Below are 21,524 nucleotides of genomic sequence, written 5' to 3'. Positions count from 1 at the left end.
TGCCGCTATAGATGTAAAACTATTTTCCCTTCCCTCCCGTTATGTTCGGCATTTTCAATTAACATTCTAGGCCAACTGAATGCGCTCAAGCACAGCAGCGAATTTCATAACGCATATGCATATGTTAAAATTAAACTTTTTAAAGGTAGTGGTCGTCAGTGTTCAAAACAACAATTGCAGATATAATCTCGAATAACTGAAATACAATTTTGTGATAAAATACAGTTGCATTTTATCATCTTCCGCGACTACTGGTCCCCAGGGCCCTTGAAGAGGTCAGGTGTGTGGGGAATCCCTGTAGGGGGGGTGTCTGGCAGGCATGATGGATCGGCCTTTTTGACCAGCGGATGCTGTTGTAAAGCCTCGTAGATTCTCCGTATCGTGGGGAAGGGAGTCGCATCAACGTCATAGCGGTACGCGTTGCACACTTGTGGAACGAGGCAGGCATCCGCAAAGGTTATTTCATCTCCAAAGCAATACTTTCCTGCGGTGTCAGCGAGGATGGTTTCCAGAGCTGCAAAGATAGAGTGGCCGGAAAGAGGGTGTGGGGGGAAAACCCAAATGCAGAAACACTCAAGTCACTCTCAATATTTCGATCCTACATGGTTTTCAGAGATTAAAGTGTCCAAGATTGTTATTGAATTTTTTTGTACACTTTAGCGAATTTTTTTTTTTTCTGTTATAAAGACAACAGTTTCTAGACTTTCGCTGAGTTCCTAAATGTCTTGCTTAAGGCATTATTCCAAAGAAAACAAAAGGTATAAACTATGAGAACTACAAACGAAAAGGTCCGGTTACAAGACGTGTCATTTTAGTTGATGTAACTTCTCAAAATATGAGCACAGTCGAATTACTCGCATATAGGTCAAACACATTTATTTGCTCAGCCTATAAGTCGTCCATTTCCTGTCTTATACGAGGCGTATATAGTTCGTTCGATAAAAAAAAAAAAAAAACATCCACGTAGCAAAGGTCGGCACCGCGTATCGGAAATATTCACGCGAAAAAATCCTAATTGTTCTACAGGTTACGTCGTCACAACCATATGACCTGTAGAAGAACGGCTGATTGGGCGAGTTGGTGAACCATGATGAATAATATACGTGCGCAACAGAGACGAGACAAAAAGGAGAAGTGGACAACGAAGTGGACAACGACGGCGCCGTACTATCGTTGTCCACTTCTCTTTGTCTCTTCTCTGTTGCGCACGTATATTACTGTCCAACAACCATATGACCCCGTGCGGGAACTTCAAATACACGCCATTCAACCTAAAGCTATATAATGAATTCGGGGACAGACCAAATGAAACCGAAATCGGCAAGGAGGTTCCTCTAATTCATGTATATCAGAAATAAGAAGTAATTGAATGAAATAAATTTTTCGTCATTCGGGTTCGGACCCAGGTTCTCTACGCACGCCTAAGGGGCACGCAAAGCCTATAGAGGCCACGAAGGGTCGTCGCTATCGAGTGTGTAAGATTAGCACCTAGTGAAAGCGTTGTGGTGCTCGGCTTACTAAAGTGAGTTTTTGATGGATACTGACGTTAAAATAATAACAGTCTTAAAATTTAAATAAGTTAAACAAGAACTTTTCTAAATCTTGAAATGAAAAAACAGTGTTGAAGTCGCTCCGCCTCCACTCATAAGGCGAGACTAAAGCGTCTCCCTAACATTATTTTAGAACAGCGCTCTCCTAAATTTGGGGTTGACAAATATGCGAATCACACTAGCAACACAATATATATAAACAGTATGGTATGGTATGTGGTATGGTATCGTACGGTACTGTATGATGCAGTATATATGGGGTTAAAAAGGACGCGGCATTCACCGGAAAATCGATTTTCGTTAAATTTCTGGGTGTCTTTTTAATAATTATGATTATACTCATAGAACATAGCATTGTTATACCGAAAAAAACTTTATATATATATATATATATATATATATATATATATATATATATATATATATATATATATATTGGAAAGGCTGCAGAGAAAGAAAATCAATCTCAATGTTCAATATTCCTTGCGTTTGTATTAAATTATTCAGGCGCAAGATACCATACAGCTTCCACAATAAGGCACAAATCTTCAGTTTTGAATATTGGCAATGCATTTGCAGGAGATATACCTGGCCTGAGAAAAAAAATTCAGAAAACAAAATGGAGACAAACAAGTTTTAGAACCAAAGAATGTCTTGAACTGCATTGAACTCAAGCATGATTCAAACAGTGCAAAACGTGGAGGTCAGAAAAAATTAAATAATCGTAAATTTTCCTGCTCCGCAAGGTGATCATCTCACAGAACTATGGACCAGAAAAAAAAAAAGTTAATTGTTTGAGCCATTCCCATGTCCCAAGAAAATTTGAGTGATGACATTATTTTTTGAAGGAGTTATCCGTCAATTTGAAGTAGTATATGTGAAGTAGAATCCGTAGAACAACATGAAAAACGAGCCATATGGCGGATTTAAACATTCTTAAAGGATCAAATTCGTCACGTATTTCAAAATTTCAAAGCCGTGTCGCAATATGACATACGCTACGAGGCATTCCATATAGTCGTAGAGATCTGGGTTATTTTGGCCATCTGGAGCTTTTAAAGTGCCCGTGAAAAGCTATTTACAAAACTAGAAAACGCGAAACGATTAATAGGTATCCTATCAATCGCCACCGCAACGCAAAACTTTCAAGGTACATCTATTAGCACTGAATATATGGGCGATCGAAAATGATGCTCCTCCTCTCCCCCTTCAGCTAGCCCACGCCGGCGTACAAGAAACAAGAAATAAACAATTTGCGACGGCGACCCATCACGCCCTATCCCGCTTGCGTAACGTGCGAGCTTCCAAGCACAGGTGCACCCAGCAATCCCATGTGACATCGCATGGGTGGTTTGCGCAAGGTGCGTGCGTGCATGTGTCACTCCAATCGGTCGGGAGCTGTCACCAGGAGCCCTTTCTACATAATATTTATAAATTATAGGCTCCATGCAAAGCTTTCAATTTTGACAAGGGATCACTTCTATAAGTTCTTAAGGATCACCTCCATAGATTTCTTGCTTAAAAATATTATCGCAAATTCCATTTCGGAGACTCCTCAGCTTCTACTGAAATTATGCAGAGCACAGCCTCCTTGAAATTCGACTATATCTACATTTGGCTGTGAAAGCCAGGATTGAACTTGCATCCTTGGGCTTAGCAATCAGGAGCCACAGCAGCAGGACAGGACACAAAAATGGCACGCAGAAAGAAGAGAAGACACAGGACAGAGTGTTGACTCGCAGCGAAGCTCCCATTCCCCAAACTTACCGTTTATAAACATAGGCAGGCAACACACAAGATGCGTGCTGCAGTCACACGCGAGCTTTTTTTTTTTTTTCATATACAAAAAAAAACTTACTAATTGTATTTATGATAGTTATTTTTGTAATAAGGTTCCAAAGGTTAGACGCAGCCGTCGCTTTTTATCACCAGCGTGCCATCCGTAACAAGCAGAGCTGGAGGAGGAGGAGAAAGCTTTTGTTGGGCCAATGAAATGATTTGGGAAAGGGAAGTGGGGATGGTTGTGCAGCTGAGTGACAGTTCCTATTCCTAAACACTTTTGGCCTTGGCCGCTGCCCAAGCGTTCTAGACCATGACCCGCTGGGCCTCCACTACCGAACTGGACCAAGGTCTTCTGCCATCCCTTCCTAGTTTTCGGTCCTATATTTTCTATATTTGTATTTTGCGGACAGACCCACACTAGCTGGAATAGGTGAGCATACTGCCAGAACAATTTGCATATTTCCATGAATGTCTGGTCTACGTGTGTATGTATGGTGGAATTTAGAAAAGACCCAGTTTGGAGCCGTTTAAAATGGCATTCTTCAGTTGTGACCAGACCCTTGGCGTTTGCCATGAGGAGCAGCATAAATAATTTGTAAACTCCGCATAAGTGATTAGCGGGGTTTTGATAAATGCCTTATGCCTCGTGTACCGTCCTTTTCAAAGGCTAGGTTTTGTGAATCAAGACTCATATATGAGCCAGTCTTTCGCTCTTGGCTTCCTTTCTTTCTACTGATCTTTCTTAAACACTGAATTTTCAGCTGAATTTTAGAGCGCAGCGCACTGGCGCCCGTTCCTACTTTTAGCGTCGTCGTCGGCATTGTCCCTCGTAACCAGCTCCGCAGCGGGGCAGCGCGCGCTACTGATGCTGCGTGTACCCCCCCCCCCCCCCCCCCCTCCCTCTTCCTCCGTGGCGGCGACCACGCGTGTTCTCCGATTGCTGCGCGCGCTCCTGGCGCCACCGTTCGCCGCTACGTGTAACCCCCCCCCCCCTTTTTCTTTGTGGCGGCGACTATGTTCTCCGGTTCTCCGGTTGCCGAAGCGCAGGCTCTGCATCAGCGGGTCACGGTGCGTGCATACCAAGCCGAAACGCAGAGCCACGTTGACTTGACTCTCTGGCGGCGTCATCGACACCACTCAGTCGCTGCTAACTCTTCGCCGCGCGACCCCTCGGTAGCGGCGGATCTCGATATGTACCGCACAAGCCGAAATGCATAGCCACCTTTCGCCACTCCTAACCACCTGCCTAAGAGTTGTCTGTAATTGTGCATACATGCCTTGCTCTAATTATTTCCCTCAATCTGTCGAAAAGCTGAAAGAGCTGATAAACTGCACTAATATTTCGCGTTAAGAAGTAGCATAATCGTCAGCAATTTTTTTACTAACTCATCCAACTCTCTGTGAATCGTAACCACGGCAAAATGAAAGCCTGGCTAAAGAAGAATAAAAAAGAACGGGACAGTGCATTCAGCAGCGCATCTGCGGAAAGACTGTCCTTTTGATTGCCTTTGAACCTTTACAAAATATGGAAATTGCTGCCACTGTAAGTGCACTGATGCTCCGCGTGCCCCTTTCACGGTAGCTCTAAAACAGTTGTTGCATAATACCGCTAGTAAATAGTTCCACTATACCGGCATTGCAGCGACCACGCTTCACTGTAAAAAGTAAGCTTTTTTTAGTTGCTCTTGTGATTTTCTAATGTATGGAGCAAGGGAAATTTCGTAGTAACCTATAGGATCACTTTTCGGAATGCAATAGTGATGTCACGCTTTCCGTGCGGGTGCATATTGCCTTTACCTTAGGATGTTGACTACCCTGTTGAATATCTGTGCAGAGTTTTCTGAAATGAAGGCAGTCACGCCTCGTGTGTTAGAGCCCTTTCCTGGACTATTTCGCTGAAAATAACACAAACCTCAAATGCGCAGTCCCCAAACTTGGCCCTGCTGGTCCACCCCTATTCTAAAAGCTTGTTGACAAGCAGCGCCTGTTAGCTTTCGCCCTGTCTGCTAACGTACAGAGATCCACTGCCCCTCAAAGAACCCCCCAGACGCAATTAACAATGAGGTGTATTGTTAGAACTGTCTGCATTTTCGGGGATCAAAGAAAAGTACTCCATAGAAACCACTCTGCGAAACCCCTACTAAAAATGACAAACATCGAAAGTCATAAAGCAGGCTCTCCTGCAAAGCATTATGAAGTCCCCACAAGGTCAAACTCTTCTTCTGAGTTCATCGTGCGCATTGATCTCAAATGAGGTTTCCACGAATTTATTTAGCAGAAAATTCGCAATTATCACAAAAGACAGTTGGGGCAACTCACTAATGAGACACAACCTAATTCCACCCTTCGTTGTTTTTATCAGGTGTGCTATCCCCTCTCACCTGTGAAGCCACGAGTTATGTTGCGGTCAGCCCATTTCTTCCACTCGGTCTTGCCAAGGTGTTGGATAAGAATGATGCTCTGCAGGGGCTGAATTCCAGAGACAAGCAGTTCCACAACCTCCCGGCACTGCCAACAAAAACGCGTGCGAAAACTTGATTTCGAGCCGAAAAAAAATCTCTGAGCACAACATGATCAATCATCATCAAAATTAAGCCATGATGTGACCGTTCTAAATATGTTCAGCTTGCCAGAAGGTCCAGTTGGCAAAGGCACCTCGAAATATGAGGCCATGTCAGAACATATAGGCAACGTGAGCATACAAATGAAAAAAGAAGGCTGTTTGCGAGGAAATAAGAAGCACTCTGGTACTCTGGCACCTAAAAATCTCAAATATTTAATATAGAGACACCAATGAACGCTCATCTGATGTTACCCGTGGTATGGTACTGTCTTTGCGAAAGTAACCAGGCTGCTCAGTTTGCTCCTTAGTCCTCTAGTGCGACGCTTATGGGACATCTCAAAATTTATATCACATGTGCGGAAAAAAATCCACTTACTTTTATCTTTGAATGCTCTTTTTTGCCTTTTGAGATAGATAAAGTGCTCTAAACACGGCTGATAAGCAAACCCTTCCGGTGGTTACTTTTGGCAAAGACGGTACATATGGTTTGTCGTTTCAAAGCGACATCTGCTATGGGGAACACTGAAAAGAGGGGGCTCGGAAATGACGACCATTTGTTCTTTCCCAATTGTATCTGATATGGCACAGTATACAGGCTCAATGTGTATCGCCTACAATTCAATGCATCCACCACAGTTGAGATAAAACCCGCATCTTCGCACTCATCTGTCGCGTGTCCTAATCACTGAGCTACCGTGGCGATCCTGGTGCTACTCCTGTCCTGTTATTTCCTTCCACCGCTACCAGTTTGCCACACAAAAGGACATCTACTGAAATTCAACAGAAGGCTGCCCATGGTGTTGGATGTTTTCAAAGGATCTTCGTTCGAGGAGAATATGCTAAATTTCATACTTTCTCCTTGCTATTACTAGGCTATAGCGAAACGACACCCTGCAAAAGCGTTCATTTATTATTTGCTCTAGTGTACAGTCTCCAACTTTCTTGTTCAAAATGTGCCCATACCCCCAAACGAGTTCGATGTCACTCGCATGTTGGACTTGAAAAGAAGCAAAACATTGATTCTTGGGGTGCAGTCAAGGCACTAAATGGTTTTCAGGAAATTCACCAGTTTCCTTAGAAGAGGAAAGTTCTCAGAAGGATGATAGCTACTGCTCTCGAACGATTTTACACTCATCAGTAAAAGTAAAGTCTATTAAGGTTCCCTACAGTTTGTGGACATAGTATAAACCAATTTTGACACATGCAGCTTAAGGTCGTATAATTGAAAATTAATTACGAGGTCAGGTTCCAGACAAGTCACAATAAAAGCTATGGCTATGAAATTTGCTGTCAGTCTTTTAAATGAAGGCAAGTGGCATCAGTCCCTAAACATGAAAACAAAATGTGTTGACAATTCCTTTACGGTTCTAAATTTCCTACTAAATACATTTTGTCTGAAATATAATGGATGCAGAGTTATGAAATTCTAAATCAAAGTAGAGAAGCTTATGGTACACATTCCCAACAAAAAACTATAACCTTGGAGAGAAAATAAACCAAGTATGTTTAATTTCTCAGCGCTGTACAATTTATAAAACATTTCTATTAATGACTACAGTCATTAATTTTTGGCTTAACAAAATATAAAATGATATAGGCTACTTATTGCAGTTCTAGATTTGTAATGAGTAATTTATTAAAATCTCAAATAATTTCTGCGTTTACACCTTACAGTTTTAGACAATAATATAGTACACAATTCTCTAAAAATATTGTCCGTCCTTCTTCAGGGTAAAATTGAGAATTGAGAGGGTAATTTTAGCACAAATTATCACGATATAATATCAACACTATTATTTGGTTCTTGATGCTCTGAATTCTGCACAACAGCCAAACTAAATATATTGCTGCAAAGTTTAGAGCTCGTAAACAACATTGTTAGGTCCTGACAGCTTTTTAAGTCTAGAGTTATTTCCCCAAAATAAACTTGACTTGAATTGCAGTTAGCTTTGACAGCCGCATAATTCCCATTGCCAAAGCAAATTTCTTCTGCCCTTTCTCAAACTCAGAGCTCCATCTGTTGCGTTACGCATGTGAACGACACTACAGTGCACAATTGTCTTTTTATACTTTCATTGATGCGCAGAAGTTAAGAAAAAGACCGGACAAGTTCTTATTTAGAGCCGCATTACGCCATGTCAAGCTGTGCTTGATAGGGCGCAGCGATGGAAGATAGAAGCAAAAAACTTGCAGTAAATTCAATTAAACGATATTGTCTAAATGGCATGGCACTCTGAAGTCTAAAATATTAATTCTCTTCATGAGAAACTGCCAACTCTTTCTGACCCGTAGACTGTCTGCGACAGATGGTTGAAATTCTCGTTCAGGTTTGCGGCAGCGGAAACAGACAAGTATAAATTTTCCCAGCGAACCAAAAAGTAGGCGTTTACATCACATTTGTGCTCGGGCGGTATTCTAGCCAGAAATGTCGTTATGCAACGTATGTCAGTTTTTATTCCCTTTTCTAATTTAGCTGAAGGTATGCAACACCTTGAGCAGTCGCGCACGAAGCAATGTTGGCTTGTGCTTGCTGTACACTAATTGGAAGAAAAAGCATTTTCCAAACTTAGTACCAAAAGCAGTGCCTAATAATTACTGAATAAAAAAAGTCGAAAATAAATTAGGTACAAATGCCAAGAATCTGGTAACAACACTCAAGTGGAAGCTTAAAGGCAACTCTCCTTACGAACGCCTGTTAAAACGAATGTGGTTCAAGATTTTTACACACGGCCACTACTTCAGACATGATTTGGAACACCCTGTTTCCTAACAAGGAAAGAAGGGTGGCACAAGGAGGTTCATAACAGCAAGGAATCTACGCACGCACCTTGGCCCTCAGGTAGAGGTCTGCTGGCAATAGACTCGGTTGCGGATACTTTTCTTCCAGGTACTCCATGATGGCCACCTGTGGGTGCACACATGGGGGTGTGTATGTACATACAACAGTGCGCAACTGCTTAAAAGAACAACTCCATTCAATGTGAACCTTCAGTTAAAGCAGAATAATAGTATGTCTCTGTTTGACTACGCTGACGCAAGAAGCCAGCACCAGCGAAATACAAATAAAAACGCATAAAGGAGTGTTTCTTGTTTTATCATTAGTTTAATTTCTAGTATTGATCAGTAGGAGAGGAATAGTCTAATTCCTTTATTGCTGAAAGACAAGTGTTGAGATTAATACATTTTATTATATGAAAGGGCAAGAAACGCAAACTTACGCGTTTTCTTTAGGAAAAGACCTGTAGGATATTTGAAAGCAAAAAGGGGAAAGATATCTGCTCCTGGCCCTATGGAGCTGGGAATGGTAAGCCCCCGCCATTTGCGGAAGGGGCTCCCCTGCCACCGGCGGTGGTACTTGTCGTAGGCCGTCATTGCACCCGCCATCGCTTCCGTGGCGGACGACAGCTGTTTAGACGCGCGTATTTCTCTCTCCCTCTTCTAAGGCGAAAGCCTTTCTAAGCTCTTGGAACGAAATTCCATGCGCGAGAGTTGTGCGCGAGATCTATCATATTCCGCGAGATTTCGCGAGATGTGTTGTTGTCTGGAGTACCCAGGGAAGTGGGAGGGGGTGAAGGGTGGCTGTTCTTGGCCCTACGGGGCTAGGGGGCTAGCCTTTCACCGAATTTTTATCTATTGTAGGCCGCCGTTGCACCCGCCACCGCTTTGGTGGTGGACGACGGCTGTTGCAGCGCGCGGCTTTCTCTCCCTCTTCTTTTTTCTTTCTTCTCTACTTTCTTTCTTCTGTCCGCACGAGGCAGCGAAGGTGGCTCAACTACAGAGGTCTTTGCAGGCCCGTGCATTTTCTTTTCCTTCTTCCTACAGCCACAACAACAACAACAACATACCCCGCCGTGGCCCCCAATCCCAGCCCCGCAGTGCCAGGAGAAGCCCCCCATAACCCTCCCCGGAGACGAAACGGAGAGGCGTCCAATGCTGTGCGATGTCAATGCATGCTAAAGGTCCCCAGATGGTCAAAATTACTCTGTAGCCCTGCACTATGGCATAGCTTTCTTTCTTTCCACATTCACGCCCACCTTCATCCCTTCATTTACGGTCCGGTTCAGGCGTCCAGAGAAAGAATCAATTTATTTATTTATTACCGATATGAAAATCAGTGGTTCGAAAAGTGGTGTTAAGGGATTATCACTACTACTATTCTCAGAGCTTTCCCTCGTATCCCTAGGTTCAAGCCATGCTTAAACTCCCCAATTTTTTTTTAACATTTCGGCGCTGTATTTCAAAATCTCACATATTGTGAAATGATGTAAAGGATTCGTCGCTTAATAAAAAGAGAAAGATGGTCTATGATATCTGCGAAAATTCGTGGAAATCAGCATGGTAATAAATCCCATAAGTTCGAGGAGCTGAAAAGATGTGAATGGCTGAAAGTTAACTACGCCAGAGCTCACATTCTGGGGGTTTTAAGCTCAAGACAGTGCCCTGCACATGTGTGCGCATCTGCGTAGACAATTAACAGACCAGTTTCCATTTGCTCCAGCTCTTCTTCCTCTTTGTAAATTCTGGCTGTCACGTCTTTCCCGTTCATGCTCTGAAAATATATTCACGTTCAGTCAACCGCAGGTAACCATGATGCGTCTTTCTCGCCTCCTCATCACCTGATGGAATGGCTGCGGCAATAGTTCTGCTTGATCCTCGCATGCGGAAGGCCTCTAAACATTTTACTTTAAAACATTCTAGTGTACAAAATTGCTTATATTGAACAGCAAAGATGTCTGCAACATAAAACAATACTGTCTGGGAACTTACCTAGCACTAGAAGTATATAATATATTTACTCAAACAAGACTCGGGCATTCTTGACCTTTAATAAAAGCACTCCATCCTAACTGAACCGATAAGAATGAAATGTTAATTCCTAAATTTAAGCATAGGAACAGCCGACCAATAGCAGGCACCAACCTCTCCTCATATGTCCACACACAGACGAATGATTTAGCCCTGTTAAGCGAAATGCGAATAAGTAGAGCTAGCACTTCGGTATTGGTTGTGGCTCGAGGCTAAGTTTTCACATCAAGGGAACATCGGACTAAGGTGTACGCAACAAAGTGAATGGTTGGTGGACACTAGAAGGCATTAGGGCCACTTAATGTTTAAGGGACCAATGTAATAGCATTGTAATCTCAATTCATTGCGCACAGATGGATGTTAATGAATGCCACATTGTACAAATCAGAGCACGAGAGTTAGAGATTAAACACGCGAAATGTACAGCGGCAGTGAGGCCTGGTGGTCTCATGCAGTGGTGTGCGAAGCTGGTGCCTTCACGCCAGTCCAGCCAACACTCCGACAAGTGGACTTGTTTTCATCTGGGCCCAGACGTAGACATCATAGAAATCATAGTAGCAATTGCAATGATGATGCCGTTATTGATAATGATGATGATCCTGTCCTGATAGTAGCTAGGATAATGAGGCTGCAGCTTGTGGCCATGATATTGATAATAGTAACAATGACAATGACGGTGCATTTAGCTGGAAATGATGATTGTAGCCATAGTGATTATTATTATGAGTGACAAGATACGTAATCAAGCTTGACGAAGCTTTAGCTATGCTTCATCTGGGTTTAGCACGGTTAAACTACAGCAAACTTTTTATCTATTTTACCCTAAAATACTGCCTGCTATATATAATATACCAAATTTCAAGGATCGGGCAAATATTATTGAAATTGACGAATGTGGCCTCTAACTGCCTGCAAACCACAACATGGAAGGACCAGGCAAACAAACGTTGCCGAATGCGGGCTCTGGTGCTGCAACACTGCAAATACCGGATCATATTTATTCCTTGTTTCTAGTCATCAAAAGCAACCCTCCCCTTATGGTCACTGTTCTATCATATATGAGTACACTGAAAATATATGAATGCATATATGAGTACAGTCTTTGTTAAAAATATACGGGCAAGGGTTTAGCTTCTAAGCCTCGTAACGAGGCTCTTTAAGCATATGCAGCGCTCGAAATCTTGTAGAAGAAAAATCTAGTTCTCACACTTTTCTATGATTAACTTCGTATACCAATATTGCTTCCAGGAGCCCAGTTAGAGTTCTTAGAAGCGAACTCCTTGGGCTGTATATTTTTGACAAAGATTGTACATGAACATATGTGAGTGCACATATTAGCACATTGAACATATTAGCTGTACGAACAGGAATAGAAGTCGGAACGGCGTGCCAAATTTAGTATCTCAAAGCAACACGCAGACAATGAGCGATATTCTATTGGAAGGCCCCATATGGTATCCCATCAGGTGGTGCATTTTAACTTGCGCTACTATCTCATCCCAGACGGGTGTTGTTGCGTTTTCGTCTCCTTCGACACACAGCCGTTCAATCCATGGTTAAATGCCACAACATCGATTGGACCAACTAACAAGTACACATCCAGTAAACCAAAACGGCGTGCACAATTTTAGTGCGGAAGTCTAGAAGTGTGGTTTGAATTATTCGGTTACCGGCATTCAACATGCATCCGTCTTTGTTTGTTCCTCGCGTTGTGTTGTGTATAAAATTTGTTTGTTCCTCTACATTTCATTAGTGCACGGCGCCTCGAGGAGACCATTTCTTCATGTACAAAAAATTCAGTGCTCCCTTGTGATCAAATGTTACTTATAAAAAAAAAAAATGCTGCTAGAAACGCTCAAACTGCAGTATCTCAACAGGAAATTGAACGTGTCCTAGAGTGCTCCATTCAACCACTGGCACATGTGACCTGCTTTTAACTTTCGTCTGCATTATCTCCTGCCATGACAGGGTTCAAAGAATGTACTATTCTTTTTTCAATTTCTACTTTGCTGCAGCACAGCACACAGTAGAAAAACAACAGTTCATCAAGACCTACTATTACTTCAGAGCATCGAAAAAGGCACACCTGTTCATTTTAATAGCTTATCTACCACTCAAGATAAATGTGCTTTACGCAGCATGAAAAGCAATTAAATAAAATGGCGGCTTGGGAAACCCGTGGTGCGTAGCATTTTGCAGAAATAGAAGCTAGTGCACAACATTTCATTCTTCAGCTTACATTAATAATCATTGATTCAGTAATTGAAGCATGAGGCATCCAAATAGGTTACACTAACGTTCCATTCACAATAAACTATTTTGAGATTGTCTGTGCATGTAAGCCACTTTGCCTGGTGTCACAAAACGCTTTCACTTTGATCTTTCTGATATATTTTGAAATGAAATTGTCCGCTGTGTGCCAGACGCTGTCACTCAAGCCCTTTGAGTTTAGGTAAGCCTGATTATTACTGTGCAGAATCTGAAATGAATAAAAGTGCTATCTACCTATCTGTCTGAGCATATGTATGTATGTATGTATAACTTTATTAAGGAGCCGGCAAACGACGGGTTAAAGCGTCGTGACGCTGCCCAAGCGTCGACCCGGGGTTATGCCCTACTCTGCACTACCTCATTTGGCCCGTTTGTGGTGGGTTGTGTGGCTTGTGCTTTTCGAGCGCACCCCGGGCCTGTTGGACGGCCCATAGTTGAATGGCTACGCAATTCAATAACGGGAATACAAGTACCTTGAAGAACTGAGGACAGAAATGTTAAGCAATGCAATAAAATAAATACACCTGCAAACGTTACAAAATGGTAGCGCCAGATAGCCTGTTTGCTGTAGCGGTTTATTTTGCAATGTCTTTCTGACATAAAACTTTCTATAAATTTAAATACTTAAGATCGATGGGTGTTGATTTTCTGACATGGTTCATTAGGTTCAACATCACGTTTGTGATGGAATGAAGTACTAGCTAGCAAAAAAAAAAAAAAGCAATTTTTAATTAAGGCAGCAGCAGTGACGGAAAATTAAAAAAAAAAATTCTAGGTACTTAAAACCGCCTACGTGTGAGAAGGCGAAGGCATTATTTTTTGTTCCTGAAATGCATTAATTGTTTCGCCTGCATTCTTCATCCTCGGCTCGCTTTTTCAGACACATCTCCACCTCCATTTTTCGGGATTCCATAAGAGTCCGGGGCTCGCTTTTGCAGCGTTGCATCAGCGACCTGTCGTGCACGTCGAGTACGCCTTTCAATCGGAGACAACGAATGCGCTTTGTTAGCAGCCACGCTGCTCTCTTCGCACGTCTGGCTACGTTCGTGCGGTATTGTGCCTCTACGCGTTGTCTCTGTGCTTCTTCAGAGTCGAAGCCTTTGCGAGGCCTGCCCTGTAGAGCATTACTTTAATATGTTTGCTGCACATCACGCATGCATAACTGTCTGCAGTTATGCACATGGCAGACAGATTTTGCGTCCCCCACCAACCACTTCCTCTCTCCCGTACCAGAAATGCCATGCAGTGCGTCGCCTCTACGAAAGCAGATCGCGCACATCCGTCCCGCTTCGGCGCTTCGAGACCTGCATTCATCAAAAGTTCATCCGCTGTGCTCCCTTCAGCTCCTCATTAAATAGGACGCCATCGTTTTGGGGTACCATAGACTGTTCAAATCAATATCCATATTTTATCGCAATGTGGCTAGTAAACCTTTCACGGAATATGCTTGGCTAAAATCTGGTGCGACACATACCGACTGGCTGATAGGTTTCCCATCGACAAGCAGAACAGGCACTTGGCCCATAGGGTTGAGCACCTTGAATTTGTCGGTTTCCTGAAAAATTCAAATGTACGTTTGAATATATTTCGCTCATCAGTGCACAGTTCCCATATCTGCTCCAAACAGCAAACCGATGTTCCCTTTATAAATCACTTAATCAAATGGTGACTTCATTTGTGCCGCATTCAGTTTGAGTAGGAGCACACCATAGCTCGTGTGCCTCTAAATACATACAACACTGTGTACTGTAGGCAATAAAAATGTACAAAATATATATGCGTGCAACATATTGCAGTGCGGGCTTACTCAGTCTTTTTGTATCAATACCAGCAGACCGTGCAGATGTATGTACCCATTTCTACTCAAAATTGTCGGCCTTTCAAGCGACTGGATTCCCATGATCGCACTCAAATACCATTTTTCGTGCCTTCCCCCCTACATACGTTAGTTGCGAACAGTACAGAATATCAGCACAATCGACCTCTATGTACTTCGTAATACATTTGACCGGGGGCATATCAAGAAAAAAAAACTGCACAAAGAAAGAGGGACAGGACCGCAAAGCCACCCTTAAGATGTGTCTATGAGGCTATGAGGCGAGAAATTTAATTGCTCCGGTCTTCAGTTGCCATTGCGGTTCCCCAATCGCTTTCTGGCATTTTGCTGCCCATCTTGTCATATTGGCCGAAGTGAAAAAAATTGTGAAAATAAAGATCATGTTATAATAATAGAATAACAAATCCGCTTCTCACATTTAAAACATTCTCTGGTCAGTTGCAGCCAAGTAGGGGTAACAAATCGAGCCCACCAGGAGGTAATATCGGCACATCATGTAAAGAAATACTTCACGTGGGATATAATCTTCTGTATTCAAGAACACTTTTCAGCTAAATGTTGCAATTCAAATGAGAGTGTCATTATCAATACACTCATTTTATTCAGTGCAAGAATTTCAAAAGATACCATTAGAGATTTATACGTGATAAAGTTATGAACATACAGTGCTAAGCAATAATTTTCCGCTTTCAAATTGAATTAACAGGTTGATTGGTATAAAGAGGAGTACACAAAATATGTAAGCTGCTAAATAACATCTAAGCCATCGTCTATAAAGCTAAGAAGGCTCACGGCTATGGCAGTAAGTAATAAACACTTTGGAAACAGGCGTAAAACGTATGTTGCTCGGTAATATTCTTGCCAACACTACTGTGTTCAATATTTTCCCACTTACATTCAAGCAGTTATGCTGGATATATTTTCGTGCTTGCTGAAATACGCATAATAATGAGTGAATTAAAACGCATAGGATACCTGTTTTTAAGATCTGCTTTTGTGTGTTTCGCTTTTGTCCTATTATCAGTCGTCGACTTTCATAGCCCATATTATAGAGAACCATACCCAAACTTCCCTGCTTAACATACAGTTCGCAGCAGTCCTGACCACACTAGTTAGTATTGTTCGTGGTGCTTTACGGCTTTGTGCTTCGTACAAATGAAGTTTTACAATTACGTAAATATACAAATGCGCTCTCTAAGCAAATGTGACCAGCTATGACCTTCAAATCTAGCCCTGCTAAGAGCATGACAAAAACACTAAGGCCGCTCTGTATACGTTGTTTGAGCAATTGCTCCTTGTGATAAGCTCCTTGCAGAAGTGCCCTAAAAACGGAGATAATAGCTTAGGTGCAGATAATAGCGTTGTAGCAGAATGGGACCATTGAAATATTTCATCCGGCACCCAGCGCATTCCGTACATACCCCGTAGTTTCAAAGCTAAAATTAATATTGCGTGGCACAACGTGCCCAGCACAGACACAAACATGTATCTTCCGAAGGCATTATTTCATACACGGTGGCATAGTTTAGCGATTACCAATGTTCACATTCCACGTGGGAACGCAATTGCAACACAGTTTAAGCAGATGTTAAGATGATTTCAAAGCAGTTGCGAAGTACTCGATTACTTCTGCAGTTCCTTGATTGGCTCTTTTCTTTTGAACGTACGTTGGTGGAGATTATAGAAATAAAAGCTGGAAACAACGGTGATGTCCTCAGCATCCGCGAGCTGAGCACATGCAATACCTGCTCGCCGTCCACAGGCTTCAAGTCCACCGTCCGATACTCGTACGAAATCTTCTTGACCTCCAAAACTGCGACAGGAACAGTGAGAGTGCCATTTGTTAATCAAAACGAACTGCGCAAATATATTTCTTTTAGGCATACAATTTGCAAATTGCGCGTTTAAATCTAGCGCCTTAATCAAGCCCCGCCTATATCGACACGGCACAGGTTTTGTTTCGTTATATATTTTCACCAATTCAAACGCTGTACTAAATACGCTGCGCGACAACACACGGACTTTCGATGCCACTACAAGTGTTCTTTTCAATGCTTGCTACTGCCTCGACCACCGCAACAAAAACTTACCTATGCGAACACGCCAGGCACAGGAGCTGAGGTAGCTCGACAAGAGAACTGGCTGCGAATAAAGTTTTTCATTAACTCCTTAACGCATGAAGTTCTAAAGTATTGACAGATCCACGTTTGCAACTCACCTTCGACATGTTGCACTTTGCAATAGCAAATGCTGTGTCACTGATCTGACTGCAAGCGGAGAAGCAGTCACCCAGACCCCTGAGCCTGACTATGCGCTCCTCGCTCGTCAAACACTTGTTTTGTCCGCTTGGGCAGCAGAGCCATCTTTTGTTAGACGTGTGAGTTTCAGGTCAAGCTTGCTTTAAACATCAAGATCGAGGCGCTAAATTCAAGCTGTGTGTTTGGACATGGCTAGTGCACAAAAACTCATAAAAGTAAGTTCGATTTCGAAGTTTCTCTGCTTATTATGTTTTGCATGCACATAGGCACCAACAGCTCAAAGGAAAAAGATATATCATGTATAACGGTGGAAGCAAACAAAATCAGCTCAACTTAAATTGGCGACAACGAAAAGTAGTATGGATAAGAAAATGATAGCTTTAAGAGACAAGAAGTAGCAGAGTGGATCGTGGAACAAGCACGTTTCTTGGCACTGTAGTTGAAATACAGGAGAAATATACAAGGCCACAGGACCTAGTGCGAAGCCAAGAAAACTGATTGTCAAAAGCTAGGTGGGCGGATGAGTTAGAAAATCTGAGAGTGAAGTAGACATAGACATATACCTGGAATTTGGACTTGGTGAGTTGTAGGAATATGAAATTGGTTTTTTTTTTTTTTGCCCTGCACGTGGTGCAGTAATGGTGATAATAATGATGATGATTTTTCTCAATTTACCCTAAATATTTGACATACAGCTATGTGAATTATAACAGCTGATGTGAACGTGCATGCTGGAAAAAGACTAACTTGGGTGCGTTCAAAGGGTGTTTTAAATAACACAACAGTTCCCTTGACCAAGCAGTGAATAGACTAGCATGCACTACCGATTAAACACTTTAATATTGTTGCAATGACAGTCGCAAGTAAAGCGGACACCCCCTGTCGCACCACTCAGATGTAGACTAAAATGTGTAAGCGTCCACTTACCAGCATCACGGAGGTGGAAAAAGTTTCGGCAGCACTGCTGATGTATTCTATTCTGCCCTGGAGAAACGGGTATGTAACGGGAAAAGCATGCGGCAGCAACCCGCCACCTATCCACAGATGACTAAGCTGACACATACAGCCACACTTCTCCAGGCATCGTCGCTTGGCCGCGGCATCATTACCTGCCCTTCTTTTCAGTCTGCTCTCCTAGTATCGCTGCAGTCCCGTGGTGCTGAGATAAATTATGTCGACGAAATAACTAGTCCCGTCTTTTCTCCATGCATCCTCCACTTCCGTGACGTCTTTGTTGCTTGTTGTTTAGTGTATGCGTCTGCATTAAAACACCTTTATCGCAAAAGGTGTCCGGCGTTGCTGTTTGAAACATCAATGGAGAAAAGCAAGGAGGAGAGGTGCGGGGAGAGTGGAGAAAGAGCATGACACGTGTCACGACGCTAGACAGTGACAACTGCATCCTGCGCATCCAGATAGAAACCCTTCCTATCAGAAAACAATATGGCCAGGCTAGACTCACACGCTGGGAAGTCTATAGAAACACCAGGGCGGGGTCCGAATACGCAGATATCACGAACATTAGGGACTCGGTCACGGGTATCAACACGGACTAGGAAAAAGTAACTAGGAAGGTCGCTCTCACCACCAACACGCCCAACATGGATAAGCATCTCTTACACCTCTGGGATGCTAGACGGGGGTTGCTAAGGAGATGGAAAAAGCAGAAGCACAATAGAAAGCTCACTCATGAGATCGACAAGGTCGCAAAACAAGCCGAAGAATATGCGACGGAGCTCTCAAAATGGGACTTGGACCAGAAATGCAAAGCCCTGCATGGGACCCTAGGCTTGTCCAAAACGCGGGCCTTGCTAAGGGCTCTCATAGACCCAACTAAGACCAAATGTGAAAACATTAAGACGATCCAAAGGATCGCGCACCAATTCCAAGGTACAGACCGGGAACTGCTAGAGAACATCAAGCAGCGATACATCGGCGACAAAATGGACGCCGACTACAGCTCGCCATACACGGGCGAAGCAAATCCCGGTCTCGACGAACCCATTACCACACAAGAAGTCCGACACGCTGTGATTTCTGTCACAAAAAAAAACCACCACAGGCAAGGATGGCATTTCCAACGCCATGATATGGAACCTGGACGAGAATTCAATCAACAGATTTACTTACTGGGGAATACTGCGCTACTTGATAGACAATGACAAGTGAAAGACGACACATGAATGAAGCGCAAACTTACAACTGTTTATTTTTATCGACAAAACACGTACATATATACGTACAGCATTCTCGTACATCACAAACACATCATTCATGCGCGTGATCATGCACATTATCACTTAATTTACCTAATTTACTTTACTAGATTTACTTAATTCATCAACACACACTGGGAGCAGGGGACCATCCCGGAAGACTGGTATCATGCGGAAATAGTAATGATTCCTAAATCCGTAAAACTCCCAGCATGGAAAATCTACGACCCATTTCGTTAACGTCATGTTTGGGAAAGGTATACGAAAGAATCGTGCTTCAGAGGTTGCAGACCCACCTGAAGGACAAAGACCTCATGCCACACACTATGTTCGGATTCCGAAAACACCTCGCAACACAGGACGTCCTCCTGCAGATCAAGGAGGAGGAGCTTGACACTGTCCCGAAATACGGAGAAGGCATCTTGCTCGCGCTCGACCTTAAAGCGGCGTTCGACAATGTCAGTCACAGAGCAGTGCTAGACGGGCTCTGCAACTTAGATTGCGGGCAGAGAATAAACAGCTGCCTGAAAGCCTTCCTGAGTGACATAACAGCCACCATTGGAATAGGATGCATCAGGACACACACCCTCCACAACTACAAAAAGGGAACACTGCAAGGCTCAGTGATATCCCCTATGCTCTTTACCGTTGTTATGATCGACTTAGCAAAGAAATTCGAAAAAATTGAAAGAGCCACGCATGCTATCTACGCTGATGACATCACGATCTGGGTGACCAGGTGATCCTTAGGAGAAAAACACGACTGTCTGCAGAGAGAAGCAGACACTGTCAACGCATACGCCCGACATTGCGGACTTGAATGTTCCTGGAGAAATCTGAGGTTCTCAGAGTCCACAGAAGAGGGTACGATCTGCACAACTCCGTAGACGTTTACATAGGGGGCAAGAAGATCCCGGAAGTGTCGCAAATCAAAATCCTAGGCATGCGGATGCAAAGCAACTGCCGTATAGATCAAACAATCAGGCATCTAGCAAATACCACAGCGCAGATCACGCGAATGATCGCAAGAATCTCCAACAGAAGACGAGGCATGTCCGTGAAGGACACATGTAGACTGGTATACAGGCCCTCGTTGTAAGTCGCATTGTAGATGGTGTCCCCTACCAAATTGCGCTGGAACAGGAAAAGGAAAAACTGGAGACAATCCTGAGGAAAACCTACAAATGCGCTCTTGGACTACTGGTCAACACCTCGACAGAAAAATTACCTAAACTGGGCATAAACAACACAGTGCAAGAGCACATCGAGGCACACCTTCTCGCGTAGAAAATAAGACTCGTGCTGACGCAAACGGGAAAGAACACGCTGAATATGCTGAGTATGAGAGATGCTTGCACATAAATAAATAGCACGGGGAGCATACCGAAGGAGATAAGAGAAATCATTAAGGTCTCGCTGTATATTACTGTACCTTGTTTTTTGATGCAAAACTAAAATTTCAACTTCAACTTCAACCCTTACATTACAGCAATAAGTATGCATGTATTGGAGAGGCAAGATCGGAGGCACACGAAAGAAGCTTCGCAGGGAAAAAAAATCTTAATGTACGTCGACGCGACCACATACAAAGAACAACACGGAGCGGTAGCCAGCGCGGTTGATCAACCTTTTTGGGTGCTCTTTCTTGTCTTTGCAGCACAAATGTTTGCGCAGTATCATTTACACCGCAGTAAACAATAAAGTGTATAAGAACCGGTGAAAACAGCACCCGGGCGGGGCAATATTCAATATTCGTTTACAAGAACCTGATTATCGCTACATTATCTGAATTACTAGACACCATATAAAAAATGTAATGTTAGATGGTGTCCTGCCTGAAAGCTGAAAATATTCTTTCGTGACCCCCATACCGAAACCAGGAAATCCCCCATTACGCTTTGCCAACTTACGACCTCCCAACGCTGTGCAAGCGTGTATAGAATATGCTAGCTACACGACTGTCATGTTGGCTTTATGTATATGGTTCCGCTCACCTCGCTCAAATTGCATTTGGTCAGTATACCTGTAGGTATAGAAGAAGAGTTGACTGCTTTGGCATCAGCAGGTTTGTTATCTACCTGGCAGGCGCAATGTGCGTACAATTTTAGCAATAGACGTTGAGAAGGCATACGACATCAGTCAACTGACATGCTTAATCTTCTTCTGAGAGTGTGCCGTTTTATCGGATCTATTTTGTGAGTGCGAACAGTTACAATACGCCTCGGTGGTTAAGTGGTCGGATAG

At 43.1% G+C, this 21,524-nt stretch overlaps 1 protein-coding gene across 1 annotated transcript; it reads right to left on the bottom strand.

Moving 5' to 3' along the window:
* Positions 1-207: 207 nt before the first annotated feature.
* Positions 208-17,117, bottom strand: LOC146176562 (maleylacetoacetate isomerase-like). Its single transcript, XM_084582832.1, has 7 exons — positions 17,028-17,117; positions 16,900-16,951; positions 16,555-16,622; positions 14,447-14,527; positions 8,723-8,800; positions 5,714-5,840; positions 208-514 (listed from the first exon to the last, which is right to left on the bottom strand). The coding sequence occupies exons 1-7, from the start codon at positions 17,034-17,036 to the stop codon at positions 249-251; spliced, it is 681 nt and encodes a 226-aa protein (XP_084438958.1). The 5' UTR covers positions 17,037-17,117; the 3' UTR covers positions 208-248.
* Between the last annotated feature and the right edge of the window lie 4,407 nt (positions 17,118-21,524).

The sequence above is a fragment of the Amblyomma maculatum genome, chromosome 10, assembly GCF_055883805.1.
Source record: "Amblyomma maculatum isolate TAMU_Amacu chromosome 10, ASM5588380v1, whole genome shotgun sequence".
Lineage (NCBI taxonomy): Eukaryota > Metazoa > Arthropoda > Arachnida > Ixodida > Ixodidae > Amblyomma > Amblyomma maculatum.
This window is presented reverse-complemented; position numbering and strand designations above follow the sequence as displayed.

Coding starts and splice junctions, on each gene's coding strand:
- LOC146176562 (XM_084582832.1), bottom strand. Junction 14,528..16,554: donor AGCCTGTGGACGGCGAGCAG/GTATTGCATGTG, acceptor TGAATTTTTCAG/GAAACCGACAAATTCAAGGT. Junction 5,841..8,722: donor ACCTCTACCTGAGGGCCAAG/GTGCGTGCGTAG, acceptor TTTTGTTGGCAG/TGCCGGGAGGTTGTGGAACT.